Below are 24101 nucleotides of genomic sequence, written 5' to 3'. Positions count from 1 at the left end.
GGGGATCATTAAGAATATAAGTAGGAGTAAGTTGTCACGTTTGCCTCAGCATAGAGCATTTGATATATGCTGGTATTCATTGGAGTGCTTTCTACGTTCTATTCATTGTGTATCAGTCACTCATATCTACCTGTGGTTCTGATGTACACCATAGTGGTGCCTTTATTAAGAAAAGATAATCTCTAACATCAATATCGTTCGTCACGATAAAGGCAAATTTTGGATGTCAACTAAACATGTCACAATATATTCTTGCTGTTGTTAATATTGCTTTTATAATTTTATTTTGTCCACAGGTCGGCAACATGGTTTTTGGGTCACTTCCCCGTATTTTAATAACGTAAAAGGGGCTTTTCTAGTGCTTTACTGTTTTTTGCAGTTTTCTTGGAATGCAGCGCGATATTTCGTAGTGTTTCACAAATCGCAATAATTATATTTTCTTTCAATAAACGATAATTTCCAATCTAAATCAGTACAAGAATGCTGAAGATTTTGCCTTAACTTTTTTCAAATGGGAATAAGTGAAACAAACGTAAAACGTTGATTATATTTACTTTATTTACCACAAGTATGAACATCTTGATCAACAATTTAAAAGTAAACAATAATATGCACGTGAAATATTAAGGTGCATTAACTAATTATTATATTATCATAAGTATTATTTTAGGGGAGAAAATCGTTCGTTATAGTTATTATGACAATTTATTCAACTGAATATCCCCCAATCCTAATTAGACGCCATCTATTGAGTGTTATCGAAAGCAGCACTGTTAACAAAATTTTCATTTCCATCTTTATTGGTTTTTGTTAGGGCATTTAAAACCTGCATGGATTACATTTGAGTATGGTTTCTTATAAATCGTGGTACCAAAAGAACTGTGTTAAATGCCTATTTATATTTATTAAAAAAAAACAATGAAAATCAACAAGAAAAAAACAAATTGAAAATATCAAGAATAACATAACACTAACATAAATAGTCGTATAAGAGAGTCGCTGGACATAAACCGGTGGAAACAGATGGTCCGCCTAGACGTTTTCTCGCTGACCATCACGCTCAGACACAAGCTACCGACTGAAGAGAGGAATACCATAGTTTTTGACAACAAGAATATATACGAATGATGGATGCTTCCCTTTAGTTCCCATAAGGGGCGTCCATAAATTACGTGAAGTGTTTAAGGGAGGGGAAGGGGGTCGAATCAAATCTTATTTAATCTTACGTTGGTCTCGGCAAATATCACGCAATTTTTTTTCTGATTGAAAAAAAAAAATAAGAAAACGGTTGACCCTAAAGGCCATCTCTGCAACTTCCCGCTAACTCCATACCTAAACGCTCACTTATTTTGATTTGAGCTCTTCGTTTCTTTCTTCGTTCGTTGACGTAGAAACCCACATTTTGAAAAATCTCACGTGAGATTGGGGGTTGGGGGAGGGGGTGGAATAAAATCTCACGACATCTCACCAGGGGGGGAAGGAGGTACAGAAAATTTAAAAAAACACCTCTCGTAATTTATGGACGCCCCCTAACAAGAGCTTAAAACAAAAATAAATGTCCTATCACGATAACTGTTCGCGTAATGTTCTTGGGTACCATAGATAACAGAGAAGTGACGTGACTAAGCATACGTTAAGCGCCGTCAAATAAGTTTAAGCGTAATTTTTATATTTATATTGCATTACATTATCAAATGATCGTTACATTTCTCGCACCAAAACCATAACCTCTGGCTTCAAATAAACATCTTTATTTGGACTATTATTAATCTCTTCGATGACATTAGAGTGCCAGGCGAAATTGAGCACTGTCGCCGGCACTAGCTTTAAGTCGATAAGGGTCTTATTCGCATCTTCTTCTATGAGTAACTTATGACCGGTTGGTGTATTTAGGATAAAGGGTAAACCACTATGTTCGAGGTTTTCTTGAACGAATTCGTGAATCTCCATATACCTTTCATACACTGAAAATGTTCCCTGTAAATACATAATAAAAGCCTTTAGAAATTACTAAAATGAACAATATGTAACTATTATTATTATGCAAACACTATATATATAACAAATATATTGGTAGGGGAGCCCAAGAGGGGATTTCGGGATTTACTAAAGCGCGGCAGATTAATATATAGGGGGATACCTTGTACCCGGTTAAGTACCTCCACAAAATATGAGGCCCATATATAAAGCCGCACGTGAAGGAGACAGGATCAGTTTAGTAAAAAAAAATTGACCATCAGAAATTCCCGAGCGCGTCAGATTAAGGTAGGGTGAGTTAATTACATCCTAAAAAGTGTATATTCCACTAATCTGACAATTTGAGAGTGACGGAAAAAAAGGGGAGGGCAACAAAGTTGTAAAAAAAAAACGTCATCTCGACATTCTCGAGCGCAGCTAATTTTTTTTTTATTTTGAAGGAAATAATTCAAGAATAATGAAAAATATATAATCTGACGATTTCCGCAAGCCGAAATAACAAAAATTCGTCGATAAAGTTAAATGCGTGCAGCTGCGTGATGCCTACATTTCCTTAAACCGATCGGAATCTACTAAACGGCGTTCTAAATATTTCCCTCAAAATTACATTTCCTGTGAATTTGAACCGATTCGGACCGATAGATTTTGAGAAATTTTGAAAAATCTTAAAAAAATAAGAAATATTTTTTTTTAAAGTGGTTTCTTTATCGATCAACTTCAAAGACTAATCCGCCTTTGAGCTTGAAAAACCACGTCGATCGCCACCAAGCTGGTCAAAAGCGGTTGATTCGTTCGAGAGATATCGTACACGAAAGAAACCCGAAAAAGTGTTTTTTCGGGATTACTCCGAAATTTGTGATTCGATCAATTAAAATTGCAAAATTATTTATGAGGATGATAAAACTGCGTCGAATGCCGCCAACCGCGTGAAAATTGCTTGATCCATTCAAAAGTTATTGCGGTTTGAAAATTCCAAAAATAGTGTTCTATGAAACTTCTATCAGACTTTCGAGCTGGGAGAGCTCAAATGCATAGAAATGTTTTTTTTTTGAACTCAGCGAGCTCAAAATATCAATTTTAAGCGCCCAGGAATGGAATTAGCGGGAAGTTGCAGGGATGGCCCTTTAGGTGAACCGTTTTTCTATTTTTTTTTTGGCAGATCAGGCGAATCCCTCTAGATAATCGTCAGATTATGAGACAGTACGTTTAGAACATAAAGATGAACCACATATATCTTAATCTGACGCGCTTGAGTATTTCAAAATTGCGATTTTTTTTTGCAAATTAAGAAAATGGCTGTGGGTTTGCGTCCCATCGAAATCGTCAGATTAGTGAATGAGAGCTTTTTTTTGGTGCACTTAACACTCCCTTAGAAAATCTGACGCGCTCGATATTTTTTTTTTTTTTAAATTTTCAACCCTTAAATACAACCACCCGCATCATGCAAACGATCAGATTAACATACGTACATTATTAAAAATACGTAGGGCATAGATGCTATCAATATCTGACGCGCTCGAGGATGTCCATGCAACAGTTTTTTTTTACATATTTAACTATCTATAGCCGCTTCCCCCACCGATGAAAAGGAATTTATCATATAACATTTTTTTCTTCTTTTTATCTAAGCTTTGCATCCCAATAGGTCTCTACGACGCTCGAGTAAATCCCCATTTAGCATCGTGGGCTCCCCTACCATATTGAATAATATGTTATCCCTAAGGGGCCGTTCAAGTATTACGTAAGCACTATGGGGGGTTATAACCTTAATTGGTGATTAGGTCAACAGTTATTATGTACTGTCCACATATTACGCACACATTGTCTATGCTTGAAAACGAAATACATTTTCGAGGATTCCTACATAAAATTAATGTGTTTATGTACTATTATTTTTGAGAGCTTACTTTTATATAATATATAAAATAAATTGCAGTAAATCTGCTTACGTAATACATGAACGGCCCCAAAAATATTATTAGTTGCCGATATAATAGCTTAGCTTATTGCTTGCTGCTTTAGTACTTGTTATCAAGTGCTTGTTCGAAAGTTAATGATCAAAAAATATATTCTCAAAACAAACAAACATGTTAAGTAATAAGGGATCCGGAAACTAAGAGATTTTCTAGAATAATATAGAATTTTAAATATTTTATTACTGATAAATTGTTTTAATTACTTAATTTTTATTTTGGTTTTGAGCAAAAATAAACAACCTCCATTGTCCGAACCGAAACAAAATTTTTTCCCATGGAATTGAACCCACAATGGGTTAAAGTTTAAGAATTATTAAATACCTGTAACAATATGCCATCAGGGAACCGTATCCGAATTATGGCAAACTTGTATTTCCTCATTTCCCTAAGTTCATCCTTTTCACGCATAGCTTTTGTGCGAAGCATTTGGGATTTTTCGATAGCTTCAGCTCTGAAATTAATATTATTTATTCAAACTAAATAACACAATAACATACAAAATCACAACCACCTAAGAATTTAAATATCCTATATCTTATAAGATGAAAAACAGCTAGCTGATTGTATACTAATTATTATATAAATTAATAAACATATATCATGATACCTCAACTGTTGTTCTCTTTTAATTTCCTCCATAGAGAGTGCAAAGAATGATGGGGGTAGTTGCACTTTTGTGGCCGCTTGTGAGGGTAGGAGCACTTGCAGATTTCGATCCAATTCTAGTTGAATCGGCTCGGCTGAACGGAGTGCGTCTATTAATGTCTGTAATATAATTTAATTATCTTAATAAACTGTGAATGCCCCGAAGTGGTATCCGCATTTCTAGTCTTCCTTAATAATTTCACGGTTCAATACAATTAGACAATTAAAACACAACCAGCAGTTCCTGAGATAAGCACATTCAAACAAACCCAACAGTTGTATAATAAATTAGTTATTTATACTTAAAGTGGTTACGTTTTTTTAAAAATAGAAATAACAAAATTATATTTTTTTAATATAACGGGGGGAGGCTCGTTTGATGTTTAGTGATATCGCCGCCCATAGACATTGCCAGGAGGCTCACAAGTATGTTGCCGGCCTTTTAAAAAAACACATCAGGAGTACCCGACGAAAAGCATATGGGGTAGGACGCAAAAAAAGACAGCATCCCACTTTGACACACGCGGCGAAATCTCGCGAAGCGACGCCAGCCAGAGGTTGGATATGTCCGTTCCCTAAAGATTTCCTAGCTTATAGGTAATATTACTTACCGTCAAACTCTCAATTGAGGGAACATTATCTTTTTGGAATACAAGATAATCTTCCTCTACACCATTATTATCCATTTTCTGCTGAACGAAGCCGGCAGCTAACAATAATTCTAATGCGCCCTCTATTGGCTGGACTCGATCACAAAATGCCCTGAAATTTGTATCAAGTAAGGTTAAGAATGCGCTAATCTGATTTGTATTGTACTCTTAAAGTGAGATTCAGAAACTAAACTTATAGTGACATGTCAAAATTCAATAGATTTTCGATGTCAGATGTCAGACTTAGAGCAAGCTTTGTTTTTTAATACAACCTTAGTTTAATTACCTAACATAATTCACATACATAGATTAAATAAAATATAATAAGTAATTTTTTTATAATAATAAGAACCGAAATTTTATTTGTTTAAAATTGCAGATTAAAACTAATTTCTAACAAATATCGTATTCCCAAATTTATGGTATCTATAGAGAATATTGCTCAAATATAAAATACTTAATATACAATAGACATGCATCAGAGAAATGCATATATACAATTAAATATTGCAATAACCGTTTTAACTTGCCCAGAAGATTTTGTTAGAATAAAAAAAAAATATTTAGATTCAATAGAATAGCCACTATTGCATATTTTGCTATTCCAATAGCCTTATTATTATCCACATTTTTATTGTGTTTCCAAAACCCTTTAAAATTACAGATTTAGCACATTTTAAAGAACGAAAATCATAAGCTTTTATGACCATTTATTTAATTATTTGATAGCTTCTTATTAATTTACTGTTTGGTGAAATCAAAAGTCATATTACTTTTTCATTTGACTATAAGTTTACGATACCAGTTGTAGAAAAACAAAATATTAGTACCTGTTAGACATTCTAATTTTCTGATACTTCTCCTCTTCAGGGTATGTGATAATGTTTTCCAAATATTTGCATAATGTCTCCACACAGGTATCTATCTGAAATTGAGATGCGATAGCAATTTCACTCCATAATTATATTTTGAAACTTTTTGGGTTATCAGATTCAATTAGCAGAAAAAAAATTCTAGACAGTGGCATTTTATCGATAAAGAATAATCAACATCATAAGTCGTTTTTTATGGGTATCCAATCCATAACTATTTGTTATATGCATTGGGTTGAAATCATTGTCCAGTTAGTGTTTGTGGTCGATACATAGTAAAACTTTAAATTGCCACACCACTTTAGTTTAAATCTAGGTAATATTATATTTTAAGGCCCGTTTTGTACAACATCACTTAAACTTAAATCTGCTATCAAGAGCTGTCAAATAATTTTTTATATTTGAACTTTGCCATATTTGAGAGTGCTCAAGCGGAGATTGTGACTTAAGATGCCTTTTGGAATACGGGCCTAAGATACTCTTTGCTGTTTTAACTAAATAATTTCTTTAAGTATAATTTCTATATTTATTTTTATATAATAATCTAATTAAAACACTAACCTTTTCTCTATTGTTATTACAAGATTGAATAAGAAGACAGGCTGTGAGGCCTCTTTCTTCTTCCAATTGCTCATAGAGGAATTTTTTAATATTCTGTTTCCATTCATCTCTTGGTAGAATGTCATTACTTATTATGGGACACCTGAAATTAAAGAAAGTATTACTTAATTATATTTCATAATTTTGTAAGTCCTCTTCATTGGTTGTTTTTTAAGTTTGCTATAAAGTACTGAGTATAAAGGCTACCAGTAAATGCTATGTATGTCTCCGTAATAGTAACCTATATACATTCGCTATTGTTAACACTTTTTTTTAGGTAATATTAAAATTCTGATCTGATTCTGAATCTAATCTTTCTAATATGCTATATAATATCTTTCTCACTTAAAGAATACTCCAGATGCAGCAAAGTTTCCTGGCAATTCAGTCTCAATTTCTTGTCTTACTTTTGGGGCTACTAATTCCTCAGCTTTTGAATGGCTTTCTTCATTTTCCAATTCCCTTTTTACCTGAGCCTAGTTGAAAAACCATTAAAACATTCTTTAGAACTTTTTACAATATAATATATATTATATATTATATAATCATATTATGATTTTAAACCTTCTCAAAACAATGTTTAATTAGTTTATTCAACACATTGAAGAAATTAATGATTATTGAAAGATTAAATAGACAAGGACTAAGACAATATATGCTATGATTTGTACATATTATGAATTGAATAAGTCTTAAAAAATGGCCAATGAAACACATTGATTTATCTAGATTCTGAGGACCTTCATATAAATTATATTAACTATTACAGGAATCACACCACCACTATAAGTCGAGGAAATAAAATGACATACCAAACAACATAATATAATCTATTAATATTTATCTATATAGAAGTGTCATAATGGGTGCTTAAAAATAAGAATAGTATTGTCTTTGATTAACATAACCTTTACACATTTAAAGAAAAAACTTTTTAACCGGATTAAAGTTATGTATTATTATAAATTTACAATTATTTAACATAATTAGTTGGTATCGACTTTTTGCCAAAACCCTCCATCTTTTAGTCAATACCAACTCCGGGGAAATAAATACAGATAATGCAACTTTCTCTGCAGCTGTGATACTTTTTCACATCCAACACCTTTTGTCTTCAGTCACCGTGACCACGCACGCTGTAAAGCACACGAAACGTCGGATAAATTTAAAATTATGTGTAATAATTGTAAATTTATAATAATACATAACTTTAATCCGGTTAACAAGTATTTTCTTTAAAAATAAGAAAATAATTGCAAATTTCAAACCTTAATAGCCGCTAATGAGGTGTTAAATGCTGGATTATCTCTTTTTTGTTGCAATCTAGCTAAGGCAGCATCTGCAGCTATTTTACTTTCTTCAGACAAACCACTTCTTTTCACCACAGTTGATTCCTTCTTTACAACCGATTGATTACTTATAGAAGATTCACTTAACCTGTGGCCTGGACCAGCTAGCTTAAATTTAGCATCTGCTTTTTTCTTTTGAAAAAATTTCTTGATCTTGTCTGCCATTTTAGATTCTTGGTGTGTGCTCTTTTGGTAGTTTCAGTTTTGAGACACTCTCTTTCAATTGTGCTATTGTAGCTGAAGTTGCTGAAAATATTACAAAAATCAAAATATAGTTTTATTACAAGAGAACAACAATCTATTAATAATAAAAGGTAATATTGTGTTCCCAACATTTCATACTTTTTATATAGTTTACATTTTCAAGATAACAAACTGGTGTCAGTAAGATTTGCTATTTTATTCTTATTGCACACGCTAATACAATTACCACTAATTATTTAAATAAAATAGAAATTACAACACTTACCGGGTTTCATAAACCGTTCTGATATCCGGTTACCATATACTTGCCAGGACACGAAAATCAATAACAAAGTAGACAGCAGAATAAGGAAAAATGTTTTCAATAGCAGAAACTGAAACTCGTTAAAGAATAAAACCTCTGCTAGATTATCGTAAAATGTGAAATCATCAAGATTGACGAAACTTTTTGGTAAATTATCAATCGGTAGCGATGATACGCAGGATTGAAAAAAATCTTTTGCAAAGCTTAAAGTATCCTCTATTTGAAGATACAGAGCCTCGTAAAGAGTGGAATTAAAAGCAGTGTTTTCGAATAACGACATTACACATGTGGAAATTACAAAAACATTACAATTTCGAATAAAAATTAAACAAAAATACAATAATGAAATATCTGCAACATTAATGAAAAACTGTTGAATGACGAATATTATATATTGACATTTGACAATTCAGTACTGACATATTGCACTGTTTTTGTCAATGTTATATATTTTGTCATTAAAGGATCTATAATCTATTCATAATCTGTGTCGAAAAAGACCGACGTCTGCTGGCCCTTGGCAGAATAAATGTTTCTAATCAAGAATGTACAAAAGCTAAAATTAAGATAGAAAAATACGGTATATTTATACTGGCTGCTAACCAGTGCACGTACTCTGTAGCTTCCAATACGGATCCAAACGTTTTATGCGATTTCGATGTAGTTCTATCAATATTCGTAGCGCTGATGTTGCAGCCTTGAGATTGCGCGGTACAAAAACTAAATATGAAGTCGGGATCGCAATCGCTATTGCTTTTGGAAGTAACAGAGCATCGGTGCTGGTCCATGAATAAAATTTTGTTATTTTGATAACCAATTGTATCTGGTGTTTTGCGAATTTACCTGGATTAAATGAAATATTATTAACAAAGCGCTAACTGTTACCGTACTTTTTTGATAGTCTGGGTACTTATTATATACCACAAAATTATAAATTTAGTACGTATAATTTATTAACACCTTTTTAGCCGAGTCTTGTAAAACTACCTATACCTATAATATAATACATATGACCTTGGTGAAAAGTGTATAAACAGAAAAACCATTAGGAATTCAAGGAACTGCCTAGTATTTAAAAATTTTCAAATCAAGCATTACGACTTAGAACTAAATGAGTTTGGGCACGCAATGTTGCCATTAAAATTAAAAGTATTATGATGAACGCGTTTGTAATTAATATTTTTTTCGGTAGAATAGAAGCTTTGTGGAGGTTTTATTTCATATAAATCAATGTATATACAAAGAAATTAAATTATTAGGCATAATTGCTTAACTGAGGATTCTTGAATATGTTATAATAACAAAGACTTGTAGATTTTCTACAGTAGCGCTTATCATCTGACTAGCAATATTTGTCAACATTTTAATTTTTGAACGATGCGTTCAAATGTTATACATACTATGTAAATAATGTATGGTAAAGCTTTTTACATTATCATTTTGTAAATATAATAATTATAATAGACGTCGATATAACATGATGATTAGATTACTAAGATTAACAGACAGTAGTCTATTTTGTGAAATTAAACTAACCACAGCTACCTAATAAACTCAAAACGTATACGGTGAAACTGTTATTTTATTGATTCCGGTAAGTTTACGGAAAAATCTTTATTTAATTAAATCGTGTTTACTTATACCAAACTATAATTATTTAGACCAAACATAACGAAAATATGTTACGCTACTTAATAAATTGCACAATATTCACTAGGCTTGGTAGGTACATCAAAATTAATAAAATAAAGTGATCGCTTTATTTAATTTCATTGACGAAAAAATAAATTATTTAAAATAATTATATTTTTTAAATTTTACTTTTCTTTATTTATTTTTTTATTACTTTCGAATTTTCGCGCGTGACCTAAGTAACAGGGTACTCTAGACTGTAAAATATAGAATTTTTGGTTTTAGAATCAAATTTTATAGATATCGCTAAAGCTTGTTAAACAAAATTTCGAGCATTTTCGACTATTTAGTCTATTTTTGTTTTAGTATGTGCATGGAACTTAACCTTATTGTATATTATAATATAATATAAAACCAGGAAACGCCTTTCCTGGTAATGAAATAGTCTGGCTTTAAATTTTCCATACTCAAATAGTCCTTTTATCAGATCGTCTTGGTATTTTATATCTATTATAAATTATAATATTTAAAAAAATCAATTTTAGAATAACAAACGCATGTTCCCAAAATATTAATTAATAAATCCAATAAACGACTTAAATTTTATCGTTTGATTGTTCATATCATGAAATTTTTTTTTAAAACAAATAATAGACATAGGGTCCTTCAAGAAAAGATCGTACCAATTATTTAAAAGCCAGCAACGCACTGGCGAGCCCATTGAGGGAGTCAACGGGCGGTGGTACCACTTACCATCAGGTGGTGCCCATTTGCCTCCTGTATAAAAAATGCTCGCTATTACCTATAAGTATGTCATTTAATCATTTTATGAGAGTACACAATTTATCGCTTTGTAGGAATATATTTTAACATTAACAAGAAGTATTCGTACAAATACTATGAACCAATAATCCTCGAGATAAGAAGCATTGAGAGGCCACTTGTGGAGTTTTCACCTTTCAATTCTGACAATGAGTCCTCAAAGTACTTTCATGATATCATATAACAGGTTCAACAGTTTCGAGACTATTGTCAAGATTATTTTTTATTCTTGTAAAATAAAGTCAACAATAATTAATAAACTGAGTATACGCAGCGTTTATAATTTTGTTGTAAAAAACATTTCTTGATGATAGAAAGATTTTAGCACTGAAATGATCATTAATGTTGTTTAATGAATAAAGGAACAAGGTATTCAATTCAAGTAAATTGTTAAAGACATGAGATGGTATAATCTACTGTTGAAATCTTTACAAATTTTAGCGAACTATAACGGACGGATTATAATGAGCATTGTCTCAATATAGTTTTTTATTGTAAACTATTAAATTATTAATAAATCTCATACAATATATAAAAAAATATAGATTTCAAAGTAGCATTCTACCAAATTTTACTCTTATTTTAATACTCGGTGTAATGTATATAATATAGTAGCTTTCATCATTTTTTTTATATCCGAGGTGGAAATGCATTTGCGCACCGCCACAAGTTGCAGTGTATGTGGGACTCGACCACACCAGCATCTTTGCTATTCAGAAACTGGGTGAGGTGGGTTGTTTTAGTGGGTATACACTAAAACAACCCGAGTAGTTCCTACAAAGCTGCGTTCTACCAGGGCCTTATCGGCATAATTGTTATGCTTGAAACTTCGGGTGCAGTATACACTACATAGGAGGTAGGAGACGGGCTTATCTTCTCCTATTTACTCCTCGTCTACTAACCATAGGATTTGTCCTAGAGCGCTCTCTCGATCGTGCTGCTGTCTCCTTCTGTAGCACTACTTGCTCACTGAAGGATACCAATGCATTCCATGCCTCGTCACTGCCGACCATTATTGGGATAACGCTAGGCATAGAAAGGTTACTACCCATCACAGAACAAAGATTATGACGTAGCTAAGACTACCGAGGCCACTTCTCCAACGTAATACTAGCTTTCACCTGCGACGCGTTAATAGATGAAGTATATTTTTGCGAGATTATATGCAAACTCTTCAACAATAATAATTATTCACATCTAAACCTGTACAAAACTCCGTTGAATTTTTGAGTTCATCCCATTCTTGGGACTTCATTTTATAACACTAGTTAAGTACCAATATTGTTGTGTTTTTATCTATCTCCATAGCAGCAGCGATCACAGCATTATTTTTGTATAAACTTTAAAAACATTGATAATGAGATAGAATTACAACAATATCTCAAGTGGTTCAGATAAGATATGATGATCTTAAGTGCACTGATAATAAAACATTGGTACCCACACGATGATAGATAAAGAATAAAAATAATGATGATGTAAATTGCATACTATTCATTACATACATTACTTCTATAAAACAACTAGCAGACCGGCCAAGCGTTGCTGTGGCTAATGTTTTAGTTATATTACATAGTAGTAAACTATTCAAGGGAAACGGTAGGAGAACACCAGTCATGGGGACCACCATGATTTATGGTGGTTATGTCATTAAATTGTAGCTTATGTGAAACGTTGGTACTTTTAACACAGCGCCATCTGTTAGAATTGTGACTATCAAATAATAAACAAATATTTTGCAATAAAATATGTAATATTGCGGGTATAAATTGAGATGTAAGCTATCCTATCTTTTAAGTTAGATCAAACTGCACACGGTGTGCAAATTTGATTGAAATTGGTTCGGTAGTTTAGGAGTCCATAGCGGACAAACAACGTGACACGTAATTTATAAATATTAAGATTATAATAAACTCAAAATAAGTTATAAATATAGGTAACCAAGTACAAATGTGAACACCAACAGAAAGATTATAAATTTACATTTACTACTAGGGGCCTTATTCAACGTGCCTTAAGAGTAGTGTATGAAGAAAGTCGAAAACTAAATTTGTATAAAAATTTATCGACACGAACAGTAGTTTTCAGTTCACAAGTCAAGGGCGTAGAGCGGGCAAGAAGAACTGGCAAGATTCTCTCCGCTACACTTTTTAATCGCCAAGTTTTGAGTGATTGTTTGAGCAAATCAATCCTAAAGATCAGGATTATTTAAATAATAGTCCAATTTATAAAAAAAAATATTTATTAATTTACGTTTAACGAGAGTTTTGAATTTATTCTAATTTAATATATTTAATATTTCTCTAATATAATAATGTTACAACGCAATTTAAGTAACTTATCGGAAATCAAACTTATAGTCCAGTCAAATAAATTTTAAATGATAATTTCGACTTAACATTTTTTATAACATGTACAGTGATTTACCCACGGCAAGTTTTAAAATAAATTAAAAGTATATCTCAATTACTCGAAAATAGTTAAAGTTAAAATTTCTAGAACTTACAATTTTTCATTAAAAAAGGTTCTATTACTTTTTACTCCAGCCAAGTTGGGTGACTAAATTCTGATTCAAATATTTATTAGACTGGACTACTTTAAATGTTGTAATATTTTATTGTAAGTTTGTCTAAATCACGTCAAAACTTAAAAGCTACAAAACTTACGATTTTGTTTGTATTAGCTGCGAATTTTAATTCTAAACTACGCTAAATTTATAAGGAATACGTAAACAAGTATGGAAAAGTCCACGGTCCTAAAATTTCCATTCTCTTTATACGCTACGCTTTTCAAGGTCTAAGCCTCAGATTTCTATATATGTTTCGTGATCGTCATCTGTTATTTCTAATAGCCAAGTAGGTGATCAGCCTTCTGTGTCCAACACACGCTGTTGACTTTTTGGTCTAAGGCATGCCGGTTACCTCACGACGCTTTCCTTCCCCGTACGAGCATATAAAAATATAAAAAGATGGTTCAAGCCGGGGATCGAACCTACGTCCTCAGGCATGGGAGTCGCTCGCTGAAGCTACTACTTACTACAAACACCGTTCATCTATTATAGTTATGTAGTAGTAGTAGATGGTAATATTTCAATTTAGGTTAGGCCCTCTACGAATTGATCATGTAATATTTCATTAGTGAATCTACTATCGGGAATCTATATCTATTTTGGAATTTGCTTTAAATAGTTTAGTACTGAATATTTTCACCCTGACAAAGTAACGCATACATAATTGATGGGAGTGAAATTGAAGGTGAGGGATAAAATCTACTCAGCCATTCATAAAAGGTACAAATTAATTAATTACATATAACGCCGAAGGAAGTAATATAGGGTTGATGGAACCTTATACTATTAATTTGTAATTTATTAACAAAGAAGTTCTTTTCAATATTAAATAAATAAATAATAATAAATCAGTGGCGCTACAACCTTTTAGGTCTTGGCCTCAGATTTCTGAATCTGTTTCATGATCATTTTTAAATCTAATAGGCAAGTAGGTGATCACCCTCCAGTGCCTGACACACGCCGTCGACTTTTTGGGTCTTAGACATGTCGGTTTCCTCACGATGTTTTCCTTCACCGTTCGAGCAAATGTTAAATGCGCACATAGAAAGTCCATTGGTGCACAGCCGGGGATCGAACCTACGACCTCAGGTATGAGAGTCGTCCGCTGAAGCCACTAGGACAACACTGCTCGTGTTGGCCTAGTGGCTAATGAATGGAAAATGAATGCAACAGAAAAAGATAATAATATGTCTGTACTCAATCAAAATTTTGAGAAAGGAATTAAAGGAAAATACTGCATGAAGGCAACATGTGGAAAAATAGCATTAGGAAATAGGAGTTAACTATAACTAGGGATCCGATCGTTTTATAAAAATAAGGAAAAAAAATTAAAGATCGCTTTAAATGTCAAGTAATTTGAAAATAAATTGCTAAAAATCTACATTTCTTTGATTTAATTCGATCAAGTAATTTTCTGTATTTTTTAAAAATATATTTCGACCATATTACATAGCAATGTGTATAACGAACTCATTCAAATACATTCAAAGGAGACGTGACGAAATCAAATATTTGCATCGTAACCGCTCCATACAAATCTCGTCGCATACAACTCGAGACGTCGCAGAGCCCTATGTACACAAGCCTTTTAAATTATTAAGGAGAATATTTGATGATACGTGCGTTCAGTCGTATGTCCCGAGATCGCGTGGGCTACTCGTGTTACGCACAAATCCGCCCATTAAACTATAATCATTCAATAGAAATAAATCTGTTGCAAGGAACGGTGAAAATAGCATCCTTGTATCCTCTGCTCAGCCCGTGTTCGAAATTCAAAGGTATCTTTTTAAATATCTGTCAACATCCAAAGAGGTTGTTGTTCGATTTTTTATTGTAAGATTGGCCACAGTGGATCCGTTCGTGAAAAGAAAAATGAAAATTTTCAAAAAAAAGCTCCGCTTTTCGATAGCGCTCAGCCACGTTTGAACTTTGCTGCAGTGATATAACGGAGCGTTTTGAAAATATCTCACATATCAACAGCGACATTCGAAGGATTTCTTTATTAAAATGTAAGTTTTTTGCATGCACTATTAGTGATTAAGGTCATAAGAGAACCTAATTATGTCACACTCACAGTTCAGTTTCTAGTATTTATGACAGTGACAAATATCATATTTTTTAACGAAAGGGCTTGGATGATATTAAAAATTCATAGACACTAGCGCCAATCAGAAAGATCCTCAATCGTGGTTTAAAATATAGATAAGTATATTATGATCATACATATATGATTTAGTTCTTAACAAAATTAAGGCTTTCAGCACAATTCAATCAACCTTTACAAAGAGATACCGAATGTCATTGGACCCTAATTCAATAAGCAGTATGGACCCAAAATATCATTGAGTGAACATACGGTAATAAAATTAGATTGACCTTCGGCCTGAATGGATTTTATTAACCAATAGACATATAGGCGTACAAAACTATACCTTGCTTTATAGTAATACTTAATATAATTTGGTTTCAAAAATATTTCTTATTATGTATGCCTTGTCATACATACCTGGACCGAATCTAGTGCTAGAAAAGTCAAAGGTTCCCTTAACCGACAAGCAGGAATAGTGAAAGTCATGAGAGTGGATGAAGATAGGTATGTCAGGACCGTAGCAAGTGAAGATCCGTGGTTTCTACCTACCTTATGAATAAGGTACCTTATTAATACCTTATGGTTTTAAAAATATTTCTTATTATGTATGCCTTGTCATACATATCTGGACCAAATCCAGGAGGTACTAGGGAATAAAAAGTCAATGGTTCCCAACCGACGAGCATGAATGGTGAAGAGGTATCTTAGGACCGTAACAAGTGAAGATCCGTGGTCTCTACCTACCCTTCGGGAATAAGCCGTGAATAAATAAATAAAATATATAAGTATATATAATATAATAAGTTTGAGACCATTTGGTGTCTTTTTCATAAAATCTATAAAAAGAAGTGTTGGCATCAGCTTGCGACTCTTATCCTTCAAGTCGTAGGTTCGATCCCCGGCTGTCCACCAATGGACTATCTGTCTATGTGCGCATTTAATACTCGCTCATAAGGTGAACGAAAACATCGCCAACTAGGCCGTGATTCACGGAACAGATACAGAAATATAAAGATCCAGAATCTAAAGGCCCAGACAAAAAAGGTTGTAGTGCCACTACTTTTTTAACAAAATCTATAAGTAGCAATGTACATATAAATGCGATGTTTTATTTAGATTCTAGATTTTAGTATTTGTTAGAAGTTGCTAAAGCACTACTGTAAAAAAGATTGCCCTTACAGATCCTTGATTAGTGACGAACACGACGCGACAACCAGACCACGGCAGCCCGTGTTTTTAATTAAAAACTGCTTTGAAATAAATATATAAATAAGGAGTATTTATATATTTCTAGTCAGGTGTAATCACAGTAATTTTTTTTAAAAGGCACGATTCTTTTTAAAATGTCAATAAATTGCCTTTAGTCAACGCGAGTGTTAAAACTATCTTTTATATCTTTTAAATAGTATCTAATAAAGTGCTTGTAGTTCATGCCTACGTTACATTTAAATTGGAAAACTTTTAATCTAAGCTTTTTATTTTATGAGTAAAAATCATCTTAGATATTTTTGGCTTTTAATGTAATTAATTAAAATAATAATCTAATATTTTTAACTTTTTTCTTTCCAAAATGTTTACTTAAATATATTAAAGAATAAATCTTACGACTCCTACACATTCATTAAAAACACGATAGGAAAGTTTATGTAAGATCAAAGTTTTCTCTATCGCTAGCCTTCGTTAGACTTAATACTATTTAAATTTAATGAAAATCACCAGATTCCAACCAATTCTGGTCAACGTCTCATATATTTCCGTACAAGATCATGCGTCAGAGCATTGTCCACCAATCAGGACCTAAGTGGCCCATTGAGACCACCTTTATACAGGTTAATGGTCAAACGTCAGTTATATTTGATACTACTGTAGTTATTGTGCGTTCCTAGAAAAAAAGTCAAGTACGGAACTAGTCCAGAGTATGAATACTGTATTGATATGAAAACGTCTAAAGCTATGAACAGTGAACGTAATTTATGAATTTGTGGTACGATGTTACAAGGATAAAAAAATTTATAATAATAAGCTGGAAAATCTTTTAACATGTTATAAAAACATTAAATAAGGTAGGTGAATAATGTTTAAATATTTTTTATAAGACAAATGCGATAGACGCTAACTTCAACACGCCCAGGCACACTGAAACCGATTGGTTGTGTTGTCTTTGTTTATTTGTATGACAATACTTGGCGAATGAAAAGAGTGGCGGAAAGTTTCTTGCCAGGTCTTCTTACCCGCTCTACGCCCTTGACTTGCGAACTGGTAGTAAATGTAAATTTACAATTAATTTAACTTATTTCTGACAATTCATAAGTGTACTTGTTTACCTACATGAATAAAGATATTTTGAGTTTGAGTTTGAATCTGTTTCTTAGACGAATCTTGAACCAAGAGAAATATGAAAACAAATATTTTAGACGCAGTTTTCCCAAGACCGCCAACGCAAGTACAATTACGATTATAATCTCAGTTTCAATTCAAATAATTGACTTAAATTAGAGCTAGGCAGAAACTGTATACACTGATCTTATAAAATCATCTTACAATATGAAGAATTTAACGATAAAGATAATAGTTATTTAACAAGCAATAGTGTTTTATACACGATTTTTATAAATATGTTTGTATATATATTGGCGGGTTGTGTCGCCTACGATTGAGTTGACACTTTCCTCTTTTTGTCTATGTATGTGTAGACGGTATGGATTTTATCAAGCCGAATTAAAAACACAGATTAAGGTGGGAACTGACCAAAGTTACGAGGTGTAATTAATGTAGCATTCGCATCGAGCGTGTTACGCATCGAGCATGTCACGCTGTGTTATTCTAAAATCGGCGTAACATGCTCGTCAAAACTCTGTGCTCCACTTTCGCCGCCAGTGTTCACGAGATGTGATAGTGATAATGTTGATATTTTTCATTCTATTTAATTATTGTTTCATCCAAATTAAGAAGAAGAAAAAATGTTACTGGACATCAAGTTTATTTAAAAACACAGGCGTATGAGGTGGTTTGTTATTGATTGCAATATTAAAAACCAAATGATTACTGGACAGTATAAAAACTTTGTACGCAGGTCTCGATTTTGAAGAACTGTTGAATTTAATTGGACCAAAAGTACTTAAAAAAGACACAATTTATAGAAAATCATAATCATGATCACTCGCGACGTGTGACGCGTAATTACTGAACCGCGTAACAGTCAAAGGATTCGCCAAAAAACCGACAGCCGGGTGGAGCACTCAAAGCGAGCAACGAGCGGCTCGTTGCTCGCTGGTTTCCCCGTAACACGACGTACTGACTGCACGAATGCTCGCTGTGTAACATTACATTACATGTTACATTACACCTCGTAACGTTGGTCAGTTCCCACCTTTATAAAAGGTTACATACATGAATTAGAGAAATAAAAAAATATAAATTTTTCGTTCTGACTCGAAATTATATTCAAATATTTAAATAAAACTTCTATAACGGATAAGTTTATATTTTTATTTATTAACACTTTGTTGCAATTATAGTACATATACAATCCGATAAAGTATTATTAAGGAGGCATCGGGGCTCGTCGCTAATAAACAATGCCTTCCTGGCAACCCTAGTAAGGAAACAAAATACTAAGGGTAAATTACATAATTTACAAAAATAAAATTACAAATAACAAAGTTGACTTACACAATTACAAACATCTAAAATAAAATATTAGAAAAACTAAAAGCTTAAGAGTCATTTTTAGGGCAACACTCGATTATAAATACGTATAATAGATCATGCATAAATTTAAAATATTAATCACACCCCTTGTCTCGATACTAGCGAATATAAAAAAATTATTTCATATCTATGTAGCTAAAGGATCTAAAATTTAACCTTATGTCATATCACGTCACCGATTGTGCTAAAACTCGAATGATTAATGTATGAGGGCTCTCGGAAAATCCATTTCGCGTCCGGGTATAACATACATTATAATTTGTTAGTACTTTATACATTCATCAAAGTCTAAATTAGGTTAGCCTATGGTATTATAAGGATTAAAATTGCCCGTGATAGATAATATTGAGATATATTCTTTGTTCTAGATCTTTCTTTAGTGAAAGCAATATACATGTATCGCCTTCACCATATTAGAAGTACGTTTTTGGTCAATGATTTTAATGACAGACAAAGACAGAAACCGAATGAATACAGTAATAAATCATAAGCATTTTTACATGCTAAAGATACAGCCTGACAAGAAGATCCCTTCTCAACATGTCTCAAAGATATGGTAGTTTTAAAAAAATCTCGTGGTAAGATTAGATTAAATAATAGCAAGTGATGTTCGCAAATGAAGGTTAAAATATTTCTATAGTAAATTTATGGTAGAATTGAGTCATAATTAATACTGTAACAGATTTAAAGAGAGCGTATTGTAAACGGGGCGCAGTTAGAGTTCAAATCTCATACAAAAACAGACATAACACGTTGCACTTGTTTGTTTCAGCTGATTGAAAAGCCCAACAACTGCGCAACCAACCAAACAAACTCTTTAGATTTTTAATATTAAGTATAGATCATTACCAAGATATATAGAACCGAATTGCTAACTAAAGACGAAGTAGTGAGCATTGTCTGAAAAACATGACACTATTGGTCTAAGATCCCGCTATACAACGACCTTCACCGAGATGCTTATTTAATGAAACTTATTTTATATATAATTTAATATGTCAATAAATATAATCCATATGGGTTGCCTAGCAAATTTCAGTCCAGAGTATGTTTAATTAATTAAAAAAAAAAATATTTTTTTAAACATTTCACCGGTATGATTATTAGATTAATTCTATACCAATCGAAAGTATGAAGCCCATAGAATATGCAAACGTTAGGTTGTTTTTAATCAATTAATTATTTATGTGACACTAAAGTATACATACATCTTTAGTATAAAAGAAGTTTATAGTGATACATATATAATACTACCCTGATTAAAAATATAGAATGAAAAAAGTTCAAAAAATTTACTACATGCAAATTATAAAAAAAAAATTTTTTTTTAAATATTAATTAAACTTACTCTGGACTGAAATTTGCTAGGCAACCCATATGGATTATATTTATTGACATATTAAATTAAATATAAAATAAGTTTCATTAAATAAGCATCTCGGTGAAGGTCGTTGTATAGCGGGATCTTATACTATATAGAAAACGCGGACTAACTGTCAAGCAAAGTATGACTCAAAGAGAATGAATAAATTAAATTGTATTCAAAAATAAAACAACTAATCTTAATTTGTAATTTTCCACTTATTTGTTTGATGTAATAAAAGACCGGCAAAAACCTCATTACTAAATAAAATGAATCGCAAAATATGTATATTGCTAAGCGCAAAACTCGAAGTCGGGTGGATCAATTCGAGTAATTTGTTTTTATTTAATACTTGAACTCTGAGGAAGGTTTTATAGAGAAACACGGAGAAAACCATAACCCACTTTTTTGTATTGAAGAACGCGAATAGCATCTGTGGGGTAGCATAGCATCTATATGTTGGTATGTAGCTTCTAAAAACATATTATAAGAAAATATTCGGAGTTTTTATGTACATTACTTTGTTCATAATTTAAAAATTACTGCACTTTACATATATTCATAAGAGCATATTATGTCTTGTTTTGTATACATTTTATTTCAGACGAAACAATAATTGTTTAAGGTTAGTTACTTATAAAAAATCAATTACTTAAATCGAAATGTCAGCTCTGTGCTTAGGGGGCATACTATGTGCCTGTATACGTGGTCTTGTTCAATAAGACGTATACTAAATGTAATAGAAGTAAACTAGTCACAGTAATTATATTATTTACATTAATTATATACCTACCAAATACCATACGATAATTGTATAGATTGTTAGAATACTTTAATTTTTTTTTATAGTTATAAATTTTTGCCAGTTATCATAGGATTAGCAACTCTCTACCGCTCTTTATCGCCGGAACTTATCTAAAACATAACATTTCTTAGTAAGGATCTTGACAATAACAATACGATAATCTTCTTCTTATCGTGCCTCTTCTTTCGAAGGTTGGCGACGTCTTTAATTTAGGATGGTGCGATTACAATAATTTATATATATATATATGGTCATGATGGTGCGTTTAGTAACTGAGACCAAAATTTTCAAATGTAATCTAAAAGAATAATGACACACGTGTGGATGGAATTAACAATCACAAAGGCGAGAAGGCTGTTTATGACCTCAGGTGTCTTTCTTAGAAATTTCGGCACCTCAAAGGGTTAGTTTTGTAAGCTGATTATAAAAACAATTACACTTAAATATGTTGTTGATGTCTTCGTAATAGAGAATGGTTGCGTTATAAAGACTCAATCAATGTATGCGTTTTGTGATAAACCAAACACATTTAACTCATTTTACGTTATATAGAAATTTTCGTTATAACCAATGACATTATAAAGAGTTTACACTGTATTCAAGTTTCCTTTTCTTAACCGTAATAAGCATAAACAAGCAAGTGTTTGTAAATACAATCATCCTTACGCTTACGCATAAGGTCTGTCCCCGATTTTTCAAGCATACCTCTGTAAGCCCAGTTCTTCCAGCTTATAGTTTTGACGTGACAACGTCTTATAATTCAATGGAGCCGGCTGCACGCACGAAAAAACATGACTCATGCGGCGTTACCTCGCTCTGAGGCGTTCCATTTAAAATTGACATAATTGTATTTATGCGTACAAATAAATGTAACTTGATCAATTCAATTGTGATTTCCATTTACCTCCTTCTCTATATCCATACAAAATACCTATCAAACAAATTTTTTTTTTTTTTAAATGCAACCTGGGATGGTTGCATCGTCAGTAAACCGACTTTACAGAAAACCGATTTTTTTTGGACATAGTATCTATCGAGGTCCAAGATTCTTCGCGTAGCTAGCAGTAATAGTAAAGTATACGATACTATGAAAATATAACCATGATCTAGGCTAAAGGAATTTGCGTTTATGTGAATTACTAGCAGGTACTTCCCCATAGGAAATACTGGCTTTACCTCATTTTAAGGCTCACTATTTACTCAACTCTTTGCGTCATTGTTATTTGAATACGTGTACTGCGTATTTACTAAAAATGTTTATCTTATGTCTCACTGAATCCGCCAAGTGACAAGTAGAATCGTTAAGTTAATTTTTATTTTCAATTGTATTGCGTTCTATTGTGTAGTGTATGTATGGTAATTAAAATTTATTTGCTCTATTCATTTTTAAATTGTCAACTAGACAATCTCTATATAGAATAAGGACGGAAAGAAGGCCTTAAACAAATATTTTTTAGTATTATGAAATATTTTTTTTAGTATTAGGAATCGAACTTAGATCCAGATATACACATTAAAAAGCCGACAAGAGTATGGCTACTCCTTTAACTGTTTAATGCACTTTGTTGAAATAATATTTCATGTGATCATTATCTGTAGGAAAACCAAGAGGATAATTGTTAAAAAAATTTCTTTACGGAATTTATAATTCGCATTAAGATGTTTCCTCATTTATGACTACCTTTAAAACAGGTATTATTAATGACTGTTTTTCATTTGATCTTTGATGTAGGCCCTCTGTGAATTACCCACATTACAACCGGCTAAAATACCCACGCACAGCGTAATTGTGTAAAAATATGCAATAGTGCTCAGCCTTATAGATGAGATTTAGGTGGGTCTAAGCTATGGCGGGTTCCTTACTTCTTTCAAAGAAAAAGAGTCTAGCCGGGGTACGAACGCCCGCAGCTTGACCTATAAGACCAATAGTTTTCGGGACAAATTAATAGTTTCACATTTTATACAGGTTAGTGGTAATTCGACGTTCTGTTAAGAGATTGTGGACAAGGGAGCGTCATGACCTGGTATCGGTCACAGGGGCGGACCTCTATTTACCGGGTATTATATTAGCTATGCTAGGAAGTGAGGAGGCCTGGAGTGCAATAGTCACCTTCTGTGAGCATGTAATGCTGCAGAAGGAGGCAGCTGAGCGATTGATGGAGAGGTCTGGGGATGACCGTAGACTGACCGGTAGTTCAAGGCTGGGGGCTCAACCTCGAGTGGCCCGGAACCGCAGGTCTTGAATGAGCCGAGGGCCCATATTAAGGGCGTGTGAAGGGTTGAGGCATTTTTAGTGGGTGGGGTCTCACTACCCCTCTGAATAGCAGAGGGATTTGAGTGTAGACCCAGCCCCACAGTCCCCGCGTCAAGCACGACATCTTTGATGCGGGCCTGCGTAAGCGCATTTTCACCTCATATATAAAAGAAAAAAAAAAGAGATTGTGAGAGCGGCGTTTGTAATTCCTGTTTTGAGACCCGTGGCCTGCATGGAGTTCGGCCATAACGCAGGTTGATGTCTATGTCTGAAACTTGA

At 32.8% G+C, this 24101-nt stretch overlaps 2 protein-coding genes across 3 annotated transcripts in view; one reads left to right on the top strand and one right to left on the bottom strand.

Moving 5' to 3' along the window:
• Positions 1–1660: 1660 nt before the first annotated feature.
• LOC125053168 (UBX domain-containing protein 6) lies at positions 1661–8681 on the bottom strand. The gene is made up of 9 exons (XM_047654398.1): positions 8539–8681; positions 7989–8315; positions 7066–7196; positions 6682–6823; positions 6079–6173; positions 5210–5360; positions 4561–4718; positions 4275–4404; positions 1661–1977 (listed from the first exon to the last, which is right to left on the bottom strand). Exons 2-9 carry the CDS (start codon positions 8232–8234, stop codon positions 1702–1704), a joined length of 1329 nt encoding a protein of 442 aa, XP_047510354.1. The 5' UTR covers positions 8235–8315; positions 8539–8681; the 3' UTR covers positions 1661–1701.
• Positions 8682–10152: 1471 nt separating this feature from the next.
• Positions 10153–24101, top strand: part of LOC125053156 (laccase-like) — a 57290-nt gene continuing 43341 nt past the window's right edge. The window contains exon 1 of one of the 2 annotated variants that reach the window (XM_047654388.1): positions 10153–10171. The gene's annotated coding sequence lies outside the window, so the exon portion shown is untranslated. Of the gene's footprint in view, positions 10172–15236; positions 15610–24101 lie in introns of those variants that run through there. The other variant, XM_047654387.1, reaches the window with a different exon arrangement.

This window comes from Pieris napi, chromosome 10, assembly GCF_905475465.1.
Source record: "Pieris napi chromosome 10, ilPieNapi1.2, whole genome shotgun sequence".
In the NCBI taxonomy this organism is placed as follows: domain Eukaryota; kingdom Metazoa; phylum Arthropoda; class Insecta; order Lepidoptera; family Pieridae; genus Pieris; species Pieris napi.
This window is presented reverse-complemented; position numbering and strand designations above follow the sequence as displayed.